At 46.4% G+C, this 26,620-nt stretch overlaps 1 protein-coding gene and 1 pseudogene across 6 annotated transcripts in view; both read right to left on the bottom strand.

Annotated features, from left to right (window-relative positions):
- Positions 1-21,039, bottom strand: part of MOK (MOK protein kinase) — a 43,268-nt gene extending 22,229 nt beyond the window's left edge. For 3 of the 6 annotated variants that reach the window (XM_070358009.1, XM_070358007.1, XM_070358006.1), the window contains exon 1: positions 20,843-21,039. Coding sequence is in view for 3 of the 6 variants with exons in the window: in XM_070358007.1 (XP_070214108.1) it covers positions 20,843-20,849 (7 nt within the window). In the remaining 3 variants the exon portion in view is untranslated. Of the gene's footprint in view, positions 1-7,761; positions 7,877-20,842 lie in introns of those variants that run through there. The other 3 variants (XM_070358003.1, XM_070358004.1, XM_070358010.1) reach the window with 2 other exon arrangements.
- A 1,923-nt stretch (positions 21,040-22,962) lies between these two features.
- Positions 22,963-23,564, bottom strand: LOC102269193 (large ribosomal subunit protein uL6-like; annotated as a pseudogene).
- Positions 23,565-26,620: the final 3,056 nt, after the last annotated feature.

The following is a 26,620-nucleotide window of genomic DNA, read 5'->3' on the forward strand; positions in this document are numbered from 1 at the left end:
AGATCAAATTGCCAACAAATAATGAATCACAGAAAAAGCAAGGGAATTCCAAAAAACATCTACTTCTGCTTCACTGGACTATGTTAAAGCCTCTGGATCACAACACACTGTGGAATATTCCTAAAGAGATGGGAATATCAGACCACATTATCTGCCTCCTGAGAAACCTGTATGCAGGACAAGAAGCAACAGTTAGAACTGGACACAGAACAGACTGGTTCAAAACTGGGAAAGAAGTATATCAAGGCTGTATATTGTCACCCTGCTTATTTAACTTATATGCAGAGTACATCGTAGGAAATGCTGGGCTGGATGACTCACGATCTGGAATCAAGATTGCCAGGAGAAATATCACTATGCAGATAATGCAAATGACACCCCTTTAATGGCAGAAGGAATAGAGGCACTAAAGAGCCTCTTGATGAAGGGGAAAGAGGAGAGTGAAAGCTTAAAACTCAGCATTCGAAAAACAAAGATCATGGGTTCTAGTCCCATCATTTCATGGCAAACAGATGGGGAAACAATGGAAACAGTGTCAGATTTCATTTTCTTGGGCTCCAACATCAATGTGGACAGTGACTGCAGCCACGAAATTAAAAGACGCTTGTTCCTTGGAAGAAAGGCTATGACAAACTTAGACAGTGAATCGGTGCTTTTGAACTGTGGGCTGGGGAAGACTCTTGACGGTCCCTGGGACAGCAAGGAGATCCAACCAGTCCATCCTAAAGGAAGTCAGTCCTGAACATTCATTATAAGGACTGATGCTAAAGCTCCAATACTTTGGTCCCCTGATGCGAAGAACTGACTCACTGGAAAAGACCCTGATGCTGGGAAAGACTGAAGGGAGGAGGAGAAGGGACAATAGAGAATGAGACGGTTGGATGGCATCACCGACTCAATGGACTTAAGTTTTAGCAAACTCTGGGAGATAGTGAAGGACAGAGAAGCCTGGTGTGCTGCAGTTCATGGAGATGCAAAGAGTTGGACACGACTGAGTGACTGAATCACGACAGCAACCAAGCGGGGCGGGAGACCAGATGGAGTTATACAGATTAATTAAAAATCACAGGCTTGGTGGTGGTGGCTGCAGCACCTGGGGTTCATTATACTACTGTTTACTTTGTATATACTGAAAAGTTCTGTAATTATATCCTATTTAAGTAAAAGAGTCTTTAAAGTGACTCATGAGTTTCTTGCCTTTGTTTTTATTTAGAATCCCACACTGAAGACTTATTTTTGTAAAAGTAATGTGAGGACCACTGAGAGATGTGACTTGGGAAAAAGCCGTGTTCTGAGTCAAGGGCAGGCACCGCACTGCCTCCCTCAGCAGAGCACTGAAAGGACACAGCCCCCGGCCCCACACAGACGGGGGTCCCACAGACGATCTGCAATGCTGGGAGCTCGCCCCTCATGGGAGCTCGCCCTCTAGTGGAGGGTCCCTCATTTGGAGGAAGACTCCCCTAGGGCTACTGGGAGGATTAAACGACATACGCATGCAATTCCCCTGGTACTGGGCATGGCACCAGATGCTCTGAAACAACTGCTGCAAGCTTCACTTTTTTTGGGGGGTGCTGTGCCACGAGGCATGCAGGATCTTAGCTCCCCAACTGGGAATTGAACCTGTGCTCTCTGCCATGGAAACACGGAGTCTTAAGCAGTGGACCACCAAGGAAGCCTGCGTAATCTCCATTTTCACTACTGCTACTCGCATTTATTATTGCACCCCAATTTTCCAAAGAGTCTGCAAACTATCTTGCTGAGTAACTTGCACCAACTGCTAGGCGACTAGTTGACCCATTACTGTGCTAAGTGTCTCACCTGCACCTTTAACCCTCCCAATGATCCTGCGAGGTAGACACTGTGGTCGTCCCTACTGTATACATGAACTGAACCACACAGAGATTAACGAACTGCCCAAGGTCACACAACTAAAAGCGGGAGAGCTGCTGCTTCTGCCCTCACCTAGTAACCCTGTGCTGGTGAGGACCCGTACGAGCATCTCTTACTGCTTCGGGACAAAAAGAGAGCTCCTACAAACATCAAGACTTTTTAAATGACTCATTCCACTTCTTTACAACATTTCTAAAGGAAGAATACAGTCGTAGCAAAAAAAGGGAGCATCTTATTAACAGTGTATTTCTGGTGAGTATAGGCGGGAGAACCCTCTGAAGACAGAGCAAAAAAATATCAAAGCGACTGGGTCACGCTGCTGGCCTTATGCAAGTAACTAACTTCATCATCCCCAAACTAAGGCTTTGAGCCACTGAGGGAAGACAAATCTCAGGAGCTGCAAATGCCCTCCCGACACAGTACTAAAGAACTGATCTATTATAATACCTCACCTTGACTTCCTATCAGCAAAGGAGACTGCCAAAGCCATCGATTTCTATTTCAGAGGAGCAGAAAGGAAGGGCTGGAAGTAACTCTGGGAGGAGCTGGGTCAGAGGCTCCGAAACCAAGCTCCTTCTGGCTGCGTGACTCAGCGTGACTTGCCGCTGTTACTGATTGACTCTTCTTGCCCACACCACCCACACAACTGTGCAAGGTGACTCTGAGGTTTCACTCAACCATAAGCAGAGCAGAAATGGATTTTTAAAGGAACCTAAAATTATTCTTCAAATGAATAAGGTTAAACTGATTTATAATGATGACAGATATTATATTCCAGAGCTCTAAAAGCTGAAGATACTATTTTCATGGTTGAAAAAGAAAAATAAAACCAAAGAACAGAATAAAACTTGTGGATCAAGGATCAGTGACACTGGAATATCCAATAAATGGTCGGCAATAAAACTCCTAGAAGTGACACCAAATGCAGCTGTCTTTCTTCTAGAACTTTCTTTTAGAAACTACAGTCAAGTCTTCCTGTAAAACAGAAATAATAGCAATACCTTTTTCAACGTTAGAAGCCACGTACAATGACTCATTCCGGATCATCTATGGTTATTTTCTGTTTGTTCTGATCTGTTTTTTAAGTTTGAAGTTACTTTAGATTAACAGAAGAGTTGCACCAACAGTGAAGAACGCCCGTGTCGCCTGGCTTCCCCCGATGTTAGCGTCTCACATGACATTTACCAAAGCTGAAAATGAACGCTGGTGCGACCCCCTCACTACACTGGACCCTTTACTTGGGTTGCCCAGCTCTGCCACTGATGCCTTTCCCTCTCCTGGGATCCAGCAGACCGCACTGCAAGCCAGTGGCCATGCCCCCCCTGACAGCCCCAAAGCCTGTCCTTGTCATTATCTTCACCGTTTTGAGGATGGCTGGGCTGGTGTTTTGTAGAACGCCCCTCAGTGTGGGCTCTCCTGATGTATTCTCATAGATCAGCTGAGATTACAGACCTTTGAAAGAGAACACCACAGAGGGGACAGGCTCTTCCCATGCCATTTATCAGAAGGTATGTGATATCAACATGTCTTATTACTGATGATGCTGATATTAATGATTTAGTTAAGTAGCATCTACCAGACTTTTCTCTGTAAAGTCAACTATCTTCCCCTTTCATTTTCTACTCTTTGTAAGCAAGTCATCAAGTCCAGCCCTCAGTCAAATGGAAGGAAATTAAGCCCTACCTCCCGGAGGAAGAAACAGCAAACAATTTGTGGACATAAGTTAAAACCACCACGGTAATTAATAAATATTCAGGAGATCATTTGAGGCTGTGCAGAAATCCCATTCTCTTTCAAGTTTTAGCTTACTAATTTTAGCATTCACAAATTTATCTCGCCTGCAGAAATGATTACTTATACTAATGATGATTTTCCATTTCCCTCATTCCTCTCTGTACCTATGAATCATAAATGAGAAAAAAATTTCCCTCTCATCCCAATTTATCTATTCATTTGGCCATTTATTTACATCAATACGCACTCAAGGTTATTGGAATGAAGAGAGAGAGGGTAGTGTACATATATGCTAGCTCTGTCTGCTGAGAGGACCTAAAGATGCTGACATTCCGGTAGCAAAAAAAGAGGTTTAAAAAAAAAGATGATGATGGGGGATGCCTCAAGAACACAGGGGCCACCCTGAAGGTGCTCTCCACAGCCAGGGCTGGCTCAGTTTTAGCTGGAACAATTATCGAATAAATAACGAGAGCACTGGATTATAGTCGCCTATGGTTTTCAACACATGTGTAAGAGTAATGAGAGTTCACAAGAGAAAACGTAAAACCTGTTCCCTGTGGGTTTCTATCAACGTATGTCTAGGAGCAAACGAGAACTTAAAAGAGAAAAGGCAAAACCCATTCCCTGTGGGTTTGGATTACACAGGCCAGCAGACACCTGTCAGAGCTAAGCTGGAGACACCACCAGGGATTCTGGACATCAAAGAGCCACCAGACACCGCCAGTTCAGTGTTTCCTTTTAAGTGAAGCCAGCATGTGAAAGTGGCCGTCAATAATCCCCCTCACACACACACACGTTAGAAAAAACAAGGAAAGTATAACTGATTCAGTGACACTCTATTAGAAAATCTTTACTTATTATGGGTTTTTTAAAAGAGAAATAAGTGTTCTAATCAATCACTTCTAAAGTTAGGACAACTGCTTCTGAAACAGAACAAAGGATCACACATCGTAACGCGGGCCAGCGTCTCCCGAGCGTTTACCATGGGCCTTGCGTGACAGCTCCTTCAGCTTCCCACCTCGGTCAGTCCTCCGCGCCTCACGACAAGAAAGCCAAGGGCCAGGTGGACGAGGTACTTTCAGCATCGGGACCTGGTGGGAACCGCGTCCCTCGGGTGGCTCCACCTTCTCCCCAGGGGCTGAGGTCAGCCCAAGGCACTTTTCCAGATAAACTGAGTGTTCCCTGCCTCCCCAAAGGACTGCCCTCAAACCATTCTAACCTCCTTCCAGGGGAGCGCTTCTCACATGTTACAGGTCTCTCTGCGTCCTGAAGGCCCAGCAGTGGCCCACGTGACCTCTCCTGGCCGGCTGGTTCCCCAGAGCAGCCTAACTCTGCATGGTTCTGACCCAGCAACCGTCGTGGGAGTCCTGGGGTCTGCAGGTGTTCTGTCCGGCACATACTTCGTGTTTATGTCTCCACCAAAATTGCAGCTGGGAAGTCCTGCCGTCTGCAAGCACGTCCACCCCGCACCCGACAGGGAGCTCCCGAGCTGACAGGGAGCCCGGGCCTCTGACCAAGCGGATGCACCCCACCCGCCGCTCAGAGTCCCGTCTTGCTCCGCTGGGCTTGTGGGGCGTTTGTTCACAGCGGCTGAGTGAGGCCGTCTGCTTGGGCGACGGGGGTAATCAGAACACTGGGCAGCAAATTCTCCACCAGGCATAGTGTAAAGGCAAAGACAGAGGTTGGGGGTGGACAAAGAAATACAGAGAATTCAGAACACATGGAGGAAGAAGTGATAGAAAGGAGGAGAAGCAGAAGCCCCGTAACCTCAGCGTCGGTGCAGCAGTTAAACACCACGTGCTTTGGCCCAGCTCTGCCCGCCCAGTGACCTCGGTGACCATGGTCAAGTTACTTCACATCGCTAACCACCTCTCCTCAGGTGCAAAACAGTAACGATGACGCCTGCCCTGTGGGGATGTTACCAGGGCGACATCACTGTTACCCAATCTCCTTGACGCGGTAAAAGGCCTGAGCTGCTTTCCAATTTGAAACACTATCTTTGCATCCTAAGAGTTTAAATCAAGGCCTATACCCCAAAACACTCAGGAGGCTCCACATTTTCAGGACATTGCTATGCTTTTTAAAACGCTGCCTTAGATATTCAGAGGCTTCAACTCCTTTGATATTAAAAAAGACTGAGTTTCAAACCTCTTTACTGAAAAGCAGAACAGCTGCAGTGACACCATCGCTTATTTCCTTATTCTGACAGCTTCCTAATCACACGTGGTCTCTGACTCAGGGTGGTCTGTGGTGAGAAGCTGTAAACGCAAGGACTCCAAGAGGCTGCTCTGTGGGAAAGGCCATGCGGTCTGCAAGGGACGAAGTGAGAACCAGAGGACTCCCTGCGCCACGAAGTGCACTGGTCCCTCCCAGTGAACACATCTCTCTAATCTTATCTGAAAGTTATTTTTCAACACAGTAACTGATTCACAGCTAATTAAATCACAAGGACCTCTATATCTCTAATCTAAGGTTTCAATTATAAAAATCCAACAGACACAACTCTTAGGAACATACAGACGGTTTAAAGTGAGGTATACTTCTCCAGTATAAATTTTTGTGACCATTGTTTATTAGTATTATAGTAAACTCAGCAGTGGCCACAGGACTGGAAAAGGTCAGTTTTCATTCCGATCCCAAAGAAAGGCAATGCCAAAGAATGCTCAAACTACTGCACAATTGCACCCATCTCACATGCTAGTAAAGTAATGCTCAAAATTCTCCAAGCCAGGCTTCAGCAATACGTGAATTGTGTATATCCAGATGTTCAAGCTGGTTTTAGAAAAGGCAGAGGAACCAGAGATCAAATTGCCAACATCCGCTGGATCATGGAAAAAGCAAGAGAGTTCCAGAAAAACATCTATTTCTGCTTTCTTGACTATGCCAAAGCCTTTGACTGTGTGGATCACAATAAACTGTGGGAAATTCTGAAAGAGATGGGAATACCAGACCACCTGACCTGCCTCCTGAGAAACCTATATGCAGGTCAGGAAGCAACAGTTAGAACTGGACATGGAACAAGAGACTGGTTCCAAACAGGAAAAGGAGTACATCAAGGCTGTATATTGTCACCCTGCTTATTTAACTTATATGCAGAGTACATCATGAGAAACGCTGGGCTGGAAGAAGCACAAGCTGGAATCAAGATTGCCAGGAGAAATATCAATAACCTCAGATATGCAGATGACACCACCCTTATGGAAGAAAGTGAAGAGAAACTAAAAAGCCTCTTGATGAAAGTGAAAGAGGAGAGTGAAAAAGTTCGCTTAAAGCTCAAAATTCAGAAAACGAAGATCATGGCATCTGGTCCCATCACTTCATGGGAAATAGATGGGGAAACAGTGGAAACAGTGTCAGACTTTATTTTTTGGGGCTCCAAAATCACTGCAGATGGTGATTGCAGCCATGAAGTTAAAAGATGCTTACTCCTTGGAAGGAAAGTTATTACCAACCTAGATAGCGTATTGAAAAGCAGAGACATTACTTTGCCAACAAAGGTCCATCTAGTCAAGGCTATGGTTTTTCCAGTGGTCATGTATGGATGTGAGAGTTGGACTGTGAAGAAAGCTGAGCGCCAAGAATTGATCCTTTTGAACTGTGGTGTTGGAGAAGACTCTTGACAGTCCCCTGGACTGCAAGGAGATCCAACCAGTCCACTCTAAAGGAGATCAGTCCTGGGTGTTCATTGGAAGGACTGATACTGAGGCTGAAACTCCAGTACTTTGGCTACCTCATACAAAGAGCTGACTCACCGGAAAAGACTCTGGTGCTGGGAGGGATTGGGGGCAGGAGGAGAAGGGGACGACAGAGGATGAGATGGCTGGATGGCATCACCGACTGGATGGACATGAGTTTGGGTGGACTCCGGGAGTTGGTGATGGGACAGGGAGGCCTGGTGTGCTGCGATCCATGGGTCGCAAAGAGTCAGACACGACTGAGTGACTGATCTGAACTAAACTGAAATTGGGACATCAATAAATTCCACTACAATAGAAATAAAAGTAGCCTTTAATCCTCTCTGCCCAAAGAAATCTGATGTTACATGCTATCGCATGAATATAACTTTCCCATTAAGTTGGTCTTATCGACTCACACCTGTGCCTGTCTTTAGTCTCCAACCGGCCTCGGGCTGCCTACCTTTCAAAGCGCTGTTTCATCTGTTTACATGCGTAGTGGTTGCCATCTCTCAGGTTCTGTATCTTCATAACTTCAGAAAACGTTCCCTCTCCTATTTTGCCAATTGCTTTATAGTCTATAAATAAAAACAATTATAAAAATAAAAGTTTATTTATGCATCTGTTTCATACCTGCTTCCAGACAGCAGATGTCTTCATCTGTAAGATAATCCAAGAGCAACATGCCGAGGATGGTTTGTTATGTTTTTAAGGTTTGGTGCTCCCCTTATTTTAAGAGAAGCTGGGCTGTGTATGGGCAGCACAGTCTGTCTCCCTCGTGCAGCAGGAGTGACGCGAGGCGAGCAAAGGCTGGGGACCCCTACAGGATGTGAGAGCAGAGGCTCCGAGGCGGGCTGCATGGGTGGCCCTCGCAGGAGTGGCGAGCCCGGGCCCAGCCTCTGGCAGGCCTGGCCGTGCCCCAGCGGCTGGGAGCACACTCCTGAAAACCACTCCAAGGTCCCACACAAGGCCCGACGGACCTGTGGCAGGCTCCTGGGGCGCTTGTTCCCTGAGTTTCTGGAAGCTGACAGCACGTCTCCCTGGCTTTGTGGCCACTACCACCATCACCTGGGCACAGACGGTGGTTCTATAAGCCTCCAAGTCACTACGTTAAATCCCTTGCCACCTGAAACCCCGGAGCAGTTCCTGTCTTCCTGACCGAACCTTGACAGGCAGAGAAAGGAGTCTCCTGGAGCGCGCTGGGAACAAAGACGGAAACCAGGCCATGGAGCAGCGAGGGGGCAGGCCGGCCGCTGGAGGGCCCGGCTCATCAGGGTGCAACTGCCGGCGACGGCAGACTGCCTGCAGCGACTCCGCCTTTCGCAGACCAAGTGTCCACAGAGCCTGTTGGTCCAGGGACAGCAGCAGGAAGAGCCAGGATGACGGAGGGTGCTGAATACGACCACCCGACAAGGGCTCTCCAGACAGAAGTGAGCACACGGGAAACGTGCTACTCTCCAAGCAGAAACGGAGGCGTGAGAGAAGCCCAGAAAGCAAACGCTTCCCTGGGTTGGAAAAGCTTCTGTGGTCCAAATAAGAGGAGAAGACCAAAAAATCTTCAGAGAAAGCAGGTGTGAGACTTGACAGGTGAAAAGCTACTCAGCCTTGCACCAAGGTCACTGGAAAGTCACAGGAAGGAGCCAGTCTCCACCCTACCCAAGCACTTGCCTTAGAGAGCGAGGAGACTCCTGCAGACTGAGGCAGCAAGGCACGACGGGAACAAGACAGGCTTGAGAGGCACGTTGGAGAGAACACTGAGCGTGGAAGTGACCCGAAGCAGAAAGATCAGACACCTACTAAACAAGCCTGGACCAGAAAGAGTCCAGCACTGGCAGGTCCCAAACCCACAGCAACAGAGAGCAGGCCTTTAAAACCATCCCACTCCAAAGGAGCGCCTCCTCTTTCAGACAGAGCACATTTTTAATACCTCGCGTGAATTCTGATTTGAACAAACTGACAGAAAAAAGGCCCAGTTTTTTAGAGTAATGTTTTTGAGAAATAGCGTGCTTAAAGATTTTAAAAGTGCTTATCCGTTAGCAAGAAGTGTTGATAGTAAAGTCTTTCCAGGTAAAATGACACAACATTTGGATTTTCTTTAAAATCCTATACATTCCCATTCACTTCTGCCGGAAGTATGAAGTAATACAGCTATGGCTCAGAATTCCGATCCGGGGTATAGACTCAAGAGAAATGAAAGCATAAGTCTAAACAATAGCTGGTACACATATATCCATGGAAACATTTTCACAATAGCCAAAAGTGGGAAAAAAGAAACGTCCATCGGCTAAAGAATTGGTCAACAGGGACTTCCTGGCAGTCCAGTGGCTAAGACCCTGCACTCCCAATATAGGGACCCAGGTTCGAGCCCTAATCAGGGAGCTAGATCCCACATGCTGCAACTAAAGATCCTGTATGCCGCAATAAAAACTAAATAAATGAAGATTCCAAGAGCCACAACTAAGACCTGGGACAGCCAAATAAATAAAATGGATCAACAAAGTGTGGTCTAGCTACACGGTGACAGTACTCAGCCAGAGACGCAGGCTGCAGCACGGAGGAACCTTGAAAACCTTATGCTAAGTAAAGGAAGCCAAGCACTAAAGGCTATTTACATGAAATGTCCAGAACAGGCAAATCCATGGACGGAAAGTAGGTCAGCAGTTGCCAAGGGTGGGCGGGGTCTGCAGGAAATGGGGCATCGATGCGAGTTGATCCCGGCTTCTTTTTAGGACGATGATGAAAGTGCTTTAATAGATTATGATGATGGCTGGAGCACTCAGTAAAAACGCCAACAATCACCCAATCATGTACTTTACCTGGGTGAACTTTACAGTATGTAGATTACATCTCAATAAAGCTGTGAAAACAGACAGCTCTGTGGTGTTCAAGTCAGAACAGCGGTTGCCCTGGGGCTGCAGGACAGGGTGAGCTCTGCGCAGGCTGCACAGCAGGTTAACGACTATTTCACTTTCTGAAAACCCACCAACCTGCACTCGTAACTTCTTGCTAATGGATAAGCACTTTTAAAATCTTTAAGCACACTATTTCTCAAAAACATTACTCTAAAAAACTGGGCCTTTTTTCTGTCAGTTTGTTCAAATTCAGAATTCACGCGAGGTATTACAAATGTGCTCTGTCTGAAAGAGGAGGCCCTGCTTTGGAGCGTGAGGTTTTCTGGACGGACATTATACTCCAATATTTAAAAACTGGAAGAAAAAAAAGCAAGCCAAAGGTGGGAATAGGTAGAAAACATGAGGAACAGAAAAGATACAAAGAGTACATGCAGGGAAAGGCACAAAGAAACACAGCCCCAGATCAGACCACTGTCGGGACAGCCACGCACACAGTCCCGCTGCCCAGACCAGCACGAGCGGGCTCTCAGCGCGGCTCTAGCTCCCGGGAGTGCCGGCCTTCCTGCTCTAGACGTGTCCTGTTCTCAAGCTCAGCCTTAATTAGCGGCTATAATTATAAGACACCTCCACACTGTGAAGTGTAGTGAGACTCACTGGTCCTCACAACTAAAGCAGACTGAAACCACCTCTTGAATGAGAAAAGCAAAGTTTAGGGGCCACTGACATTCCTCCACAGACCCCCTAACAGGGAGGCTGGATGTCCTCTTCGGTGGTTACCTCCAGAGAGCCTCTTCTGGCTCCTCAAGCAGGTCTCCATCCTATTTCCATCCTATTTCCAAATGAAAAGTCTGTGGGCAGGACTGCCAGCCCCGACACTGACAGTACTTGGTCCTGGCAACTTACAAGAGCTGGACATAAACTACATCACACCGAGACAAACACACGAAAAACAACAGCAAAAAAATAAAGAACGCCTGGGACAACGAAATACGGTTTCAGTATTATGACCATTCCATCCATAAAGAAGGCTGAGCACCGAAGAATTGATGCTTTTGAATTGTGATGCTGGAGAAGACTCTTGAGAGTCTCTTGGACTGCAAGGAGATCAAACCAGTCCATCCTAAAGGAAATCAACCCTGAATATTCACTGAAGGACTGATGCTGAATGAAGCTGAAGCTCCAATACTTTGGCCACCTGATGCAGAGAGCTGACTCACTGGAAAAGACCCTGATGCTGGGAAAGGCTGAAGGCAGGAGGAGAAGGGGACAACAGAGGATGAGATGGTTGGATAGTATCACTGACTCAATGTACATAAATTTGAGCAAACTCAGGGAGATGGTAAAGGGCAGGGAAGCCTGAGGTGCTGCAGTTCATGGGGTTGCAAAGAGTCAGACACAACTCAGTGACTGAACAACAATTCACATGTAAGGAAATCTGTACACTAAAAGCCACAGTCCCAAGCAAACATGATGGAAGCCTGTACTTTGTGTTAGAAGAGGCTGGGCCATCACACCAGGAAGGGCCTCCCCAAGCATCACCTGCAGGAAATCTACCCGAGGGTGCTGATAAACTCTCAGCGAGCATTTTCCAAACTGAGTTCTGCAAAACACTAGCACCCCTAAGACAGTAACAGGTACTCCCCAAAAGGGGGTTCCACGAGCAAACAAAGGGAACGCGGGTTAGGTTAAAGAGAAACAGGTCTGACTTGCCCCAAATCAGCCGTGTGTCCCAGGAGCACGCAGGGGGCTGCGCTGCGTGTGAACACACAAGGTCTCTCAGGAACTCCTGGGGCTGCTCTGGACCCCCAAACTGCAGATGTTTAAGCCCTACAATCCCTCTTCACCAAGTCTTCCCTGAGTAAAAAGTAACTGACCAAGCTCCCAGCATGGCAGGAGTTTGAAGCTGTTCTGCCAGTTCTACAGTTCTTCCCACTCGCCCTCCGAGAGCGGTTGGCTAGAATAAGGCAGGGCTCAGCCCTGGTGGGGTCTTCAGGATACAAGCATCAGAGCCCTTCTGACTAAAACCGGAAGCTGTAACCCACTTGACAACCACAGCTTCAACTAAAGCCCAGAGCCTCCCTCAAACAGGTAACCTGCCCAGTAAGTCCTGGAACCAGACCGGTAAGATTCTTGGGTGAATCCTCCCGAGAAGCTTCTTCAAAACAAACTGACCAAATTACAGCCCCGTGTGTGGCTTACCACTAGTTTATCCAGCTTGGAGCATCATAAAACAACTTTGACAAATTTCTTAGGGAGCCTCCAAACTTGAAACTTGGTGGGGAAATTCAACCAGATGGATGCTTCTACTGAGTAATACATCCTCTGGTCCTCAGGAAGACCCACCTGACCTGCCTAACCCCACTCCTACTCATCAAGAAACCCACCAAACCTTTCCCTTCTCTTGGATGGACTAGACTGGAATGCCCAGAAATTTCCCTGAAGAGAGACACAGTCTATTACTGCACAGAAAAAGCTCACGTGGCGGACCTAAAGCCACGCTCCGTAGAGACATCTGCCTGCAAGGCTGGCCCCGGCTGCCATCTGGGAACCCAGATTTGGGAAGGGCTCCCACCAGTCTCTGTGCGGTAAGAGTCACTCACGATGCCTGCCCCGCTCAAGCAAGCAGTGTGGTTTGCACTGAATCTGCACAGGGTGCCTGTGTTCTCAGCTCCCGGTAGAAACCCGGGGCAGCGGGGCTCTCATGAGCTATCCTTACAGAAAACAGGTCACACGTGCCATCACAGTTTGCTGTGGGAAGAACGAAGTGCATCCTGGGTGACTCCACGAGGAGAGGACTCGGGAGCTTGTGTCTCGTTTCCTCTAGGCTTTGCCCCACGTCACTTTCTCCTTCGCTGCTCTGCATCCTTTCACTGAGGACATCACAGCTGTGAGCAAAAGTGTAACCTGAATCCTGTGAGTTCTCTGAGCAAGTCTAGGGGTGGTCTTGGGACCCACACCGCCCCCAACACCATTTCTGCTATGTGTGCATGCTACATCGATTCAGTTGTGTCCAGCTCTCTATGACCCTATGGGCTGTAGCCCGCCTGTCCGTGGGATTCTCCAGTCAAGAATACTGGAGTAGGTTGCCACTCCCCCCTCCAGGGGATCTTCCCAACCCAGGGATCGAACCCATGTCTCTTCCATCTCCCGCACTGGCAGCCGGGTTTTTTGTTTTTACCACGAGGGCCACCTGGAAGCCCAGTGCACACCGCACTTCAGCCTAAATGAATTAAACACCCCTGGCGGTGTGACTACATGACCGTGGACATCACTGCGGCCCACGGGCACCAGCTACACATCCAGTGCTGGGCGACGCGTGGAGGACACAGAGGTCAGGAAGACACAGTCCCGCAGCTCGGGGACAGAGTGTGTTCCCCAGCCCCCAGTTTTAGGTCCTTTACTTAAAAGAGAGGCACACTCCTGTTTAGATAATATTAAAGACCAAATAAATGGATGCTTAGTGTCCAAAACTGAATATGCGATGCTGTAGATTCTAATCTCCCAGGACCAACCTGGTAGGTAGGCCTCAGAGCAGACGCCTTTCCTCCTTCTGTGGGCACCCTGTCCTCTGCCACAGACCTGTTCGTGTCCACTCTGCACCTCTCTCCATAAGGCCGTAAGCCTCTTAAAGGCAAAGTCTACTAGCCTCCTTCATGCCCTGTACATCCTCCTCAACAAATGAATCAAAGAAGAAATGCCATGTCACATGCCCCCAATCCAGGATTCCTACAGTCCTCCAGACACACACTGCAGGAGGAACTTCGACAGCTGAATCACAGAATTATGACTACTGACTAACTGGCAACTAATCCTTTTTTATTCATCTGTGTTTAAATACTGGGTATTTCAGATCACAATGAGAGCGCTCTCCTGTCTCATAGGTCACTTCCTTTCCCAGGTCAGACCATCCATATAAACAACAGAGAGATCAGGAGGGTAGGGAGGATAAATGACTGGAAGGATGCTCCTTAAACTACCTTCATAGTCCTCCATCAAACTGTCTTTCAGAATGTTTTTTCATTAATATTAGTAGGAATCCATGGATATTTATTTTATATTCTGGGATAATCTAATGCTACTTTAGTGTCTTGCTTCAAACAGTTCCTGCTCTGGCCTTTAGGAGCTCTTTCCGTTGGCTCCCTGGTCCCTCTGACATGCCCCCCTGGCCTTTAGGAGCTCTTTCTGTTGGCTCCCCGGTCCCTCTGACATGCCCCCATCCACAAGGTTTGTCTGTCTAGGTTTACATTATCTGTTTTCTCAGGACTTTCTTACTTTCTGGCACTACAAAATCTTGTATATTTCTGTTTCAGTCCTAGGATTGCCACTTGGCCAAGGAGTCCTGGTTCCTTCTTTCAGAAAAAGATATTTATCAAACACCAAGATCTGAACGCTAAGCCTCAGGTACCACTTTTCACTTAATCCTCTCAACAACCCCATGCAACAGGTACCTCATTAGCCCATCTTACAAATGAGGAGTTGTGGCACCGAGAGTTTAGGTATTCTGCCCAGCGTCACACCAATAAGGCAGCAGGCTGCACACACAGGGAGTCTGACCCCAGAAGACTTTCCCAACCACACTGCCACTGCTGTCTCCCATGAGCAGAACGCTGTCCAGGAGATGCAGAGGCCACACAAATGTACTCGTAAGAGCGGTGACCATGGTAAGAGACCCTTTCCAAAGTAATGGCTCAGCTGACAATGCCCATGAGAAAGGCAGAGCCTGGGAACCCCACTGCCAATGATATGAACATGTGAAAGTGTTAGTCGTGTCTGACTCTTCGCAACCCCATGGACTGTAGTCCGCGAGGCTCCTCTGTCCATGGAACTCTCTGGGCACGAATACTGGAGTGGGTTGCCATTTCCCTCTTCAGGGGATCTTCCTGACCCAGGGACTGAACCCAGCTCTCCTGCTTAGCAGGCAGATTCTTTACCGTCCGAGCCACCAGGGAAGCCCATGATAGAGAGCCCGCTCCTCGGTGTAAGGGACAGCGCCACAGACTGCAGCGGTGAGCGGCGTGGCCTTCACGAGTGGCGGCCACAGTCGCGCTCGCCCTTCCCTTACTGGACCCTCCGGGCCTTCTGCCCCAGGCGCCCACCAGGCGCTGCAGTCACAACACCCCCTGACACGTCCACACCGAGCCAGAGCCTAGGCCCTTCACGACAGTGCTGGCTGTGCTAACGTGCTCCGTTGTGTCTGTCTCTTTGCAACCCCCTGGCCTGTAGCCTGCCAGGCTGCTCTGTCCACGGGGTTCTCCTGGCATTTCCTCCCCCAGGGGATCTTCCTGACCCAGGGATCGAACCTGGGTCTCCTGCGTCTCCTGCACTGCAGGCGGACTGTTTACCGACCAAGCCACTGGGGAAGACCGTAGACAGTTGTTGAACAAATAAAATGACAACGACTAGCTCTTAAAACTCAAGTTAAAGCACATTCACTAGAATGGCTCCAATTTAAAAGACTGAAAATACCAAGTGTTGGCTAGGATGTGGAATAAATGGATCTCTCACACATGGATGATGGTAAATTAAAAATGGCATAGCCACTTTAGAAAGCAGGAAGTTTCTTATAAAAGTAAATACACACTTCCAGCCCAATCCAGCAATTCAACTCCGAGGAATCTAGAGAAATGAAAACATATGTCCACACAGAGACTTGTACATGAATGTTCACAGCAGCATTATTCACAATAGCCACAAAATGGAGCAATCCAAACGTTCACTAACTGAAAAATGAATAAACCGACGGTAGCATATTCACGGGCTAGAATACAGCGATGAAAAGGGCCAGACTAAGGAGAATCCCACGGGCTGAGGAGCCTGGTAGGCCACAGTCCATGGGGTCGCAAAGAGTCGGACACAACTGAGCAACTTCACTTTCACTAAGATGCCACTACGTGCATGGACCCAAAAAAAACATTCTAAACAAAGAAGACAGATTCAGAAAACCACATATATTTATATTTACTGCATTTATATGAAATTCTAGAAAAGGCAATACTTTAGCAATAGAAAGCATATCAATGATCTTGGGAGCCAGAAGTGGAGGAGGGGAGTGACTGCAAAGGAGCGCAAGACAACTTTTGGGGGTGAAAGAAAAGTTCTGCATGTTTTTTTTGGCCACATGGCTTGCTGGACCTTCATTCCCTGGTCAGGGATTGAATCCACAAGCTGAAATATTATGTAGCCAGTAAAAATTATGAGGCACAAGCTGGAATCCAGACTGCCGGGAGAAATATCAATAACCTCAGATATGCAGATGACACCACCCTTATGGCAGGAAGCGAAGAGGAACTAAAAAGATTCTTGATGAAAGTGAAAAAGGAGAGTGAAAATGGTGGCTTAAAACTCAACATTCAAAAAACTAAGATCATGGCATCCTGTCCCATCACTTCATGGCAAATAAACGGGGAAACAATGGAAAGAGTAACAGACTTTATTTTCCTGGGCTACAAAATCACTGCAGATGGTGACTGCAGCCATGAAAGTAAAAGATGCTTGCTCCTTGAAGGAAAGCTGTAACCAACCCAGACAGCATATTAAAAAGCAGAGACATTACTTTGCCAACAAAGGTCCGTCTAGTTAAAGCTAAGGTTTTTCCAGTGGTCATGTATGGATGTGAGAGGTGGACCATAAAGAAAGCTGAATGCTGAAGAATTGATGCTTTTGAACTATGGTGCTGGAGAAGACTCTTGAGAGTCCCTTGGACTGCAAGGAGATCAAACCGGAAATCAGTCCTGAGTATTCATTGGAAGGGCAGATGGTGAAGCTGAAGCTCCAATACTTTGGCCACCTGATGTGAAGAACTGACCCACTGAAAAAGACCCTGATACTGGTAAAGACTAAAGGCGGGAAGGGAAGGGGCCGACAGAGGATGAGATGGTTGGATGGCATCACCAACTCAATGGACATGAGTTTGAGCTGGCTCTGAGAGTTGGTGATGGACAGGGAAGCCAGGCATGCTACAGTCCATGGGGTTGCAAAGAGTTGGACATGACTGAGCGACTGAACTGAACCGAACTGAATAAAAATGAAGACTCAGCCTTTCCACTAAAATCCGGAACAAGATAAGGATGCCCACTCTCACCACTTTTATTTAACATAGTATTGGAAGATTTAGCCACAGCAATCAGACAAGAAAAATAAAAGATAGCCAGACTGGAATGGAAGAGGTAAAATTATCATTATATGCAGATGACATGATACTATATATAGAAAACCCTAAAGACACCCAAACTACAAGAACTGATTAAGTTCAGCAAGGCAGGAAGATACAAGATTAACATACAGAAATTGGTTTCATTTTTTACACTAACAACGAAATATCAGAAAAGGAATATAAACAATAATCCCTTTTAAAACACGTCAAAAAATAATAAAAACAAATCCTACCAAGAAAGTGAAAGACTTATATGCTGAGGACTATAAACATTAACAGGACTTCTCTGGCGGCCAGTGGCTGGGAACTGCCGACCAGTGCAGCAGATACGGGTTTGATTCCTGGTCTGGAAAGATCCCACTTGCCTTGGAGTAACTAAGCCCACGAGCCTAGGTCCATGCTCACCATGCTCAGCAACGAGAGAAGATACTGCGATGAGACGCCCGTGAACTGCAACTAGAGAAAGACTGCGCATACACAGCAACGGAGCCCAGCACAGCCAAAACTAAACACACATTTTTATAAAAAGTTTAAACAACATAGCTATATGAAAAAGGCAGATAGAACGCGGAAGATAAATAAGTTCTTCATATTAAGAGTCTATTCATTTTTACCAAACCAAGGCCTGTTTAAGTGGAACTTGAGCCTTATTTAAAGCATGAAAATGGAGTTCAAATTCACCTTTTGTGCAATTCTAAAACTGCCACACCCAAATCCAACTATCTATTAAAACTGCTTCTGAAAATCTTAATCAAGGCAGGTGATAAGCATCAGAACTATGCTGTTGTTTTAGTCGCTCAGTGAGTCCGACTCTTGCAACCCTATGGACTATACTCCACCAGGGTTCTCACCCACAAGATTTTCCAAACAAGAATTCTGGACTGGGTTGCCATTTCCTTCTCCAGTCACGACTAAGGGGGAAGTTAATCACTAAGTGTAACTCTCAACTAGAGTTTAAAAGAGGATTCAGCTTCTAATTCCCACTCTCTTTGAGAGAGAAAGTTCTTCAAACCAAATCGCTAAAAACAAGGTCAAGATCCTTCAATAAAGAAGGCTGTACCAAATTAATTAGTTCATGCACTGTGGGAAAAATGGTGACCTGAATTACTAAACATCATGAAAATACAAAAAGATGAAAAATTGTTCATAAACTCATAAAAATGGCGATCATTTTGTAATGTGTAGAAACACTAACTATGCTGTGCAGCTGGAAGCAGCAGTGTTGTGGGTCAATTATACCTGAAAAACACATAACATTTTAAAATTTAAACTGCACCCTTTGGGTCTTCTCTGGTGGCTTAGGAGCTAAGACTCTGAGCTCCCAATGCAGGGGCTCTGGGTTCGATCCCTGCTCAGAGAACCAGATCCCATGTGCCACAACCAAGACTTCGCACTGAAGATCCCGCCTGCAGCAGCTAAGACCCAGTGAAGCCAAATAAATACGTAGTTTTTAAAAAACAAAAGTTTAAAAGATACAAATCATAAAATGCAAATGTTAACATATAGATCGTGTGTGTGTGTGTGTGTGTGTGTGTGTGTGTGTGTGTATGTACATATATGCTAACATTTGTGATTTTTGACTGGGATCCTGGAAAAAATAAAAACACCTATCATGGATATTATTGGGATAACTGGGGAAATGTGAGATATAGACTGCATACTACATAACAGTATTGTATCAGCATGCTATTTACTGCGATTATGTAGGAGAATGTTCTTGTTCTTAGCAGATACTTGCTGAATTATTAATGGTGAAATGTAATGATGTCTACAACTAACTCTCAAAAGGTTTAGTGAAAATAAATACATAATTGAGAGAGACAGAAAATGCCAGAGCACAGTGAGACAGCACACGAATGAGGCAAGTGGAGCGTCTAGGTGAAGGGTGTACGAATATTCAGTGTACTCTTCTTACAACTTTTCTGTAGATTCGAAAAATTTCAAAATGAATAGCTGGGAAGGAAAAAAAAGGAACACAGTAAAAAAAATACGTGTATATAAGTCCACTGCTGCTGCTGCCAAGTCGCTTCAGTCGTGTCCGACTCTGTGCGACCTGAGACGGCAGCCCACCAGGCTCCCCCCGTCTCCAGGCAAGAACACTGGAGTGGGTTGCCATTTCCTTCTCCAATGCATGAAAGTGAAAAGTGAAAGTGAAGTCACTCAGTCGTGTCCAACTCTTCGTGACCCCATGGACTGCAGCCTACCAGGCTCTTCCATCCATGGGATTTTCCAGGCAAGAGTACTGGAGTGGGGTGCCATTGCCTTCTCCGATATAAGTCCACACTATACATAAAAATATAAAGCCTTTTGTAGACCTTGTATTCTAACTACTGCTTTGGGTGCATTACTGAAAAAGATAATCACGTAAACAATATCTAACAAAAGAAAATAAGAACCTCTTGGACTTCACTGGTGGTACAGTGGGTAAGAATCCTCCCACTGACGTAGAGGACACGGGTTCGATCCCTGGTCAGGGAATATTTCACTCGCCTGGGAGCAACTAAAGCCCGTGAGCCGCAATTACTGAGCCGGAGTGCTCCAACCATCAAAGCGTGTGCACCGGAACCTGTGCTCGGGAAAAACAGAAGCCGCCACAATACGCCCAGGCAGCACAACAAAGAGTGGCCCCCACATGATGTAACTAGAGAAAGCCTGCGTGAAGCAACGAAGACCCAATGCAGGGAAAAATTAATTATATGAAGAAAAGAAGAATGTCTTGGAAAGGATGAATGAGATGAATTAATTGTTTTAAACATCTTTGTTACACAATTTATACTGTATACCGATTACCAATTGACAATCAGGATACAATGCAAATTTAACATCATAACTACACCCAACATAATTTAATCTTTTCACAGCAAAACAGGTTGGAATTTTTCTGGACCTCAGGTTCATAGCATAAACGACAAGTATACCTGTACAGTGCTGTAAAAATAAAAAAGCAGCCCATTCTAGTTGATTACACTTGGATTGTTCATAATCCACAAACTGAAGCACAGATAAATACGGTACCCCTCACATTTTCAAGGATGACTATCTCAGTTCATAACTTCCCAGCAACGCTCTTTCACTGAAAGCCTTTTCCAAAATTTCTGTAAAGAAGTTCTGACAAAAACAGTACTACCTGATTCCAAAATAATAATAAAGTAAAATACACAGCCCAGCTTTCCTCTCAATTGTCTACTAAACCAATGACAATAAAAGGTAGGAAGCCACATTGTACCCGCTCACTACATTACTGCCAAATGTTTTCAACCCACCATTTAAAAGAATGAAAAACTCCCCAAACTCTAATGTAACCTCGAACCAAAATAAACCTCAGCTGGACTCGGGTCGACGTTCTGAGACCCCTCACAGCCGGACCAGCACTGAAGCCCTCGGGCTGCCCCCTCCGGCTGCCCCCGGGGAACGCGGGTCCCCGACAGGCCACCGAGGTCCCCACTGCCCACCTCCCACGCCCGCCGAGTGCCTCGCGAAGCCGGCCCCCACCCGCCGCCACTCGCCCTCTGGTCCCGCCCCTCGCGGCTCCACTCAACTCTTCATCCTGGGTGCGGAAGCCGGCGACAACCCCTTGCCGATACTGGACGGAGAAGAAAGGGATAGAAAGTATAGGCCCTGGCTCCACTCCTTAGAGGCAGGGTCCCGAACTAGGACCTCCGTGGTGGTCCGTAAACGGAGAGCGTTAGGATCCGGCCGCCATGTTGTATCCCTGTCACCCTAGCAACCGTCAGGTCCCTACCACCCGGAGGCCGGAGTCCGCGCGTGCGCAAAACGACCTATCGGCGCCCTCCGGTCCTACATGTACGCGTGCGCAGTAGGGCCCGCCTCCTCACTCTAGTTGCTAAGCAACCCTCCCTGCAGCTTTAAGCTGTTCCCGGCTTTTGAGTGTAGGCGACTTTCCCCGGGATCGCTCTCCCCAGCCGTCCTGAGAATTTAGTGATTTGGGACCTCATGCCTGGACGACAGCCTTGAGCTTTAACTGGGCTGGGACACACTAAATAATTGTCAATGGATATCTTTTCTTTGCAGTCGCATGTTACAATTGAATATCCACTGACTATAGATAACATAGTCCCATGATTCAAAATTCAAAAATAACAAAAACAGAACAGAGTGGAAATCCTCCCTCCCACTGTTCTGTCCCCAGTTCCTCTCCACATAAAGTAGGTAACTCGTTATAAGGGATCTTTATTCTTTTTTCCCTTTCTTACATCAGTGGTAGTCTCATATAGACTCCGCTTTGTATTTTGCATTTTTTCCTTGATACTTGGATACTTTCCCCTAGCAGTACCCAAAGAGTTTCATTCTTTTATTTAATGGCTCTTCTGGTTCCTGGTTGTCTGTGTGCGCTCACTCGTGCCCCACTCTTTGCGACCCCATGGACCGTAACCCACTAGGCTCCTCTGTCCATGGGATTCTCCAGGCAAGGATACTGAAATGGGTTGCCATTTCTTCCTCTCGAGGACCTTCCTGACCCAGGGATCTGACTCTCATCTCCTTGGACTCCTCGATTGACAAGCGAATTCTTTTACCGCTGAGCCACCTGGGAAGTCCCGCCTCATGGTTGCACCATCTCTGATTTAACTGGTTCCCTGCTGGACATCTCGGTTGTTTCTAATAAGCTGATCTTTCAAGCACTGCTGCAGTGACCAGCCCTGAACATACATCATGTTCCATACGTTCATGTATACACACAGGAGGAATTCTTAAAGTGGAGCTGCTGAGTCAAAAGGCTGTTGTTGTTGTTGTTCAGTCACTAGGTAGTGTCTGACTCCTTTCAACCCCATGGACTGCAGCATGCCAAGCTTCCCTGTCCTTCACTGTCTCCTGGAGTTTGCTCAAATTCATGTCCCTTGAGTCGGTGATGCTATCTAACCATCTCATCCTCTGCCTTCCTCTTTTCCTTTTGCCTTCAATCTTTCCCAGCATTAGGGGCTTTTCCAGTGAGTCGCCTCTTTGCATCAGGTGGCCAAAATATTGGAGCATCAGCATCAGTCCTTCCAATGAGTGTTCAGGATTGATTTCCTTTAGGATTGATTGGTATAATATCCTTGCAGTCCAAGGGACTCTCAAGGGTCTTCTCCAGTACCACAATTCGAAGGCATCAAAAGGTATCTACTTTGTTTTGTTTACTTCTCTTTAAAAATTTGAGTCAAAATCACATAACATAGAATCAATCATTTTAAAATATGACATTCAGTACATCCATGATACATGATGCTAAGTGAAATAAGCCAGACACAAAAGGCTACCTGTTGCAGGATTCCATTTACAGAGTAATTCCAGACTGGACAAATCCATAGAGGCAGAATGTAGATACAGGCTTCCAGGGACTGGGGGAATGAGAGTGGCTGCTAACAGGTAAGGGATTTCTTTTTATGGTGTTGACAGCATTCTGGAATTAGATAGTGGTGATGGTTGCACAACTTTGTAAGTCTAGTAAAAACCACTGAATTGTATGTATTAAATGGTTAGAATGGTCCATTATGTGAATTTTATCAAGTGAATTGAAAAAAAACCAGGGTGATTATTGCTGGTATTATTATTGTTTTTTTTTCCAAATCAAAAGAGCTTTTATTGCATCTTTAAAATATCACAAATGAGTCCGAAGAATCATCTGGCATCTTGTGGTTTCTGTAGCCGGACCACCCAGAGCTTATTCATCAGCCTGCTGAACTGTTCCTTTTTCAGAAACATAGATACCATCCAAAAATTTCCTGATATCCTTGTGGCTTGCTGAATCTGACACAAGTTCCGTGTGGTTTCCTTCAAGACTCAGCTCATCTTCCTGAGCTTGAGGGACTGAATAAGCCATGTCTAGGCTCATCTGACCCCTGTGGATGTATTTTCCATCCCCGAAATTTTCAGATTTCAGCAAGAGAACCATTCTCCTGAATAGCAACATCGATGGGGAAGTGAGCACGCACAGACCTCATCTTGTAACAGAAGCCCAGCGTGACGCTTTTGATCATGTTCTGTACACGACTACAGATCGTGCAAACAGTAACCAGTTCCTTTTTATTTCTCCACCATTTGTCAACTTGGAGCCTCTTCTTTTTCTTTCCAAGGAGACTGAATGCTACATCGATGTGATTGAAGTCCCTCCACTGGGTGCCTCTCGGGCCCTTCACTGTGCATCCCTTCAGAGTATGCGCAGAGTCAGACATGACTTAGCCACTGAGCACTGCTGCTACTAGTTCAGAGTAATGTTGACATTTCTGGAACGCCGGCAGTCCAATTGCTGAGAATGGTCTACATTCTCGCAGTGGATGAGGTGTGGGTATTACTGTGGGTGGTCCTGTCCTTGTTGGCTCTGAACAGCCACATCTAATCTCTCCAGATCCCTGGAATTGATTTCTCTCTTCTTTCTCCTTGTGGTCTTTCCCCTTATGTGGGGACTTGTATTTAAGTCACATTGATCTCTCTTTCTCACACTGTCTTTTTCATATTCGTTTCTTCTACCAAGGTAGGTTCTAAGCTTCTTAGCCCACCCACCTGTCTCTTCTGCAGGCAGAAGGACTTTCTGGGTAGTCACTGAATACCTGTTAAAAGGTGAACAGATGAATGCATTTAACATCATCATTTGGATCTTCTATTCACCTTCACTGTGGACAATTAGTAGTGAAATCCTGAAGAAGCCCAGGGGGGGTCCTGATCCTGAGGAAGGATCACAGCAAGGCGTCCCCTGTAGGCAGACACAGCCCTGGTGCGCCTCCCCAGGTGAGCAGGGGCTATTGGACTTCAGCCCTCCAGCGCCATGAACATCAGCACCCTGGTCTGCAACCTGCACTTTGAACCTGGAGGCCTTGGGAGAAGGGAGTGGAAGGGCCTTCGGAGTGGAAGATCAAAGGAAACAAACAGGGACCTTAGTAGGAAGGCAGAAAGGGAACTGTGTGAGATTTTGCCTAGAGCGGAGGTTCTCAATCTTTAACTTGCACTGAACTCACCTGCCTTCAGGTGATTCTAGACTCTGCAGGGCCCCGACCGCAGACTTCCTGACTTTGTCATTCTGGGGTGGGACTTGAAAATTCACGTCTTGGGACTTCCCTGGTGGTCCAGTGGCTAAAACTCTGCGCTCCCAATGGAGGAGGCAGAGGTTCCATTCCTGGTCAGAGAACTGCATCCCACCAGACTCAACTTTAAGACCCAGTGCAGCCAAATAAATAAGTATGATAAATATTAAAAAGAAAGAAAATGTGCATCTCCAACAGAATCGCAAGTGATGCCACTGCTGCACTTACAACCATATTTTGAGACCCACTAGCCCATTCTTTATTTAATTCTAAGACGACTAGGAAATGCTACTTCAGATTAGCCTGGGAAGTCTTTCTGTAGAGTTTATAGACAGCGGGTTCAGCCTTCTCGGGTTTCAGGTGTGTGGCCTATGTCCTTGCTTCTTTAGACCACTCTTCCACTAAAGGACAAAAGAAGAATTGACAGATGAGGAATAACAGGCTGCGAGCTCCTCCAGGGAGGCCCACCCTGAGCCCCTTGCCCGCTCAGCACAGATAGCCACCAGGCGTATGTCACATGCTCGAAAGATGCTTGTGAATGAAACCAGCCTGCATCCCTGGAGCTCTGCTTTTAAAGCTCTGCATGAATACCACCTAATTATAGCCACTTGCGCCTTTTGACTCATTCCGAAACTGTTCCTCAGACAGTTCATCCTGTATCCCAACATTAGCTTTTCCCTAATTTCCAGTCTCAAGAGATTCAAGCTATGTTTAGCAGACAATCTATTTCTGCTGAGTTTCTTAATTAATGTTCAAAGCAGGAAATGGGCAGAAGCTAGAAAAATTAGGAAAGACAGAAATTTCATACATGTTAACCTCGATGAGGTGGATGAAACGCAAATCTACCTATGGATATTAGAAATCAGATTGATTTTAGAAAATAATGGAGTTCTCTGGTAACCTAGGGGTTGGGACTCAGCGCTTTTGCTGTTGGGGCCTGGGTTCAACCCCTGGTCGGGGAACTGAGATCCCACAAGCCATGTGGCATGGCCAAAATAATAATAATAGTAATATAAAAATAAATAATAAATGTAGCTCAGAGGAAACTTAGCAAGAGCAGGAATGTAAAATAAGAGCAAGAACATTAGCCATTCAAATGAACATGAAGAATGGCAGTTAACCAAAGCAGTTATGAATGAGGTTGTGGTCAAGTGTGAATGTAAAACAAGTCAACATCAGGCTAAAGAGGAGTCCAAGCACTTTTCCAGCAAAAAGACACATGGAACAATAGATTTTTAAGTGTGAAAGAACTTTTCCCAAGAAGAGAATAGAAAAATTCTTAAAGTAGTAGGAGAGTGAGCCAAGTGAGTGACCCCAATCAGTGAGCCAAGTGGGTGACACCAGCCGAGTTACAGGGACAGTGTTTCCTCATTTCTGAACAATGAGGATAAAAATACCCTCTGCGAAGAGCAATGCAAAGAGTGAAGAGTAGATGCGACATCTCTGTCTCTCTAGAGTATGCTGTTTGATTTTTTCCCAGTCTGAAACCAGACAAGACCCTGTAGGACTCCTGGGCACAAAAGCCTTTCTGTGTCCCCTTTTAGTGTCTTGTTTGTAGGAAATAGACGTCATTCAGCCCCCATGACCTCCCCTGAGTCCCAAGGAGCAGGTTCACACGGTTGCCACCTAGGGAAGGGAGGAGATGTGGAGACAAAGGCGGAGCAGGCAAGCCAAAGGGGAATGGAGGGACTGACAGGTGCAAATGGGCATATGTAGAATGAATAAACAAGGTCCTCCTGGATAGCACGGGAAACTGCGTTCAGTATCCTGTGATAAGCCATAAGGAATATAAGCCAAAGGAATATGAAACAGATTGTATATATGTATGTGTGTGTGTGTATAACTGAGTCACTTTGTTGTATAGCAGTAAGTGCATCCATACTAAGTTGCTTCAGTCACGTCTGACTCTTTGTGACCCTATGGACTATAGCCAGCCAGGCTCCTCTGTCCACCGGATTCTCCAAGCAAGAATACTGGAGTGGGTTGCCCTGCCCTCCTCCACGTAATCTTCCCGACCCAGGGATCGCACCCATGTCTCCTGCATTGGCAGGTGGATTCTTTACTGCTGAGCCACCAGGGAAGCCCATTCTTTTCTACTTCACCCAGAACTCTGTCTCCAAAATTTAATTTGGTATCAGTGTATGGAGGCTGGATTCTGCATCAGGTCTAAAATAGGCCTGGCAGAGAGCAAATGTTCAATAGAGGTTCTTGACTAATCAGGAAACACCATCAGCTGTCACCTGCTCTGTCTGTCCTCTGTGATGAGGGGCAAGCCGACTTTTGATGAGTGTTGAGCATCCA

The sequence above is a fragment of the Bos mutus genome, chromosome 21 (genome assembly GCF_027580195.1).
Source record: "Bos mutus isolate GX-2022 chromosome 21, NWIPB_WYAK_1.1, whole genome shotgun sequence".
NCBI classification, from domain to species: Eukaryota; Metazoa; Chordata; class Mammalia; order Artiodactyla; family Bovidae; genus Bos; species Bos mutus.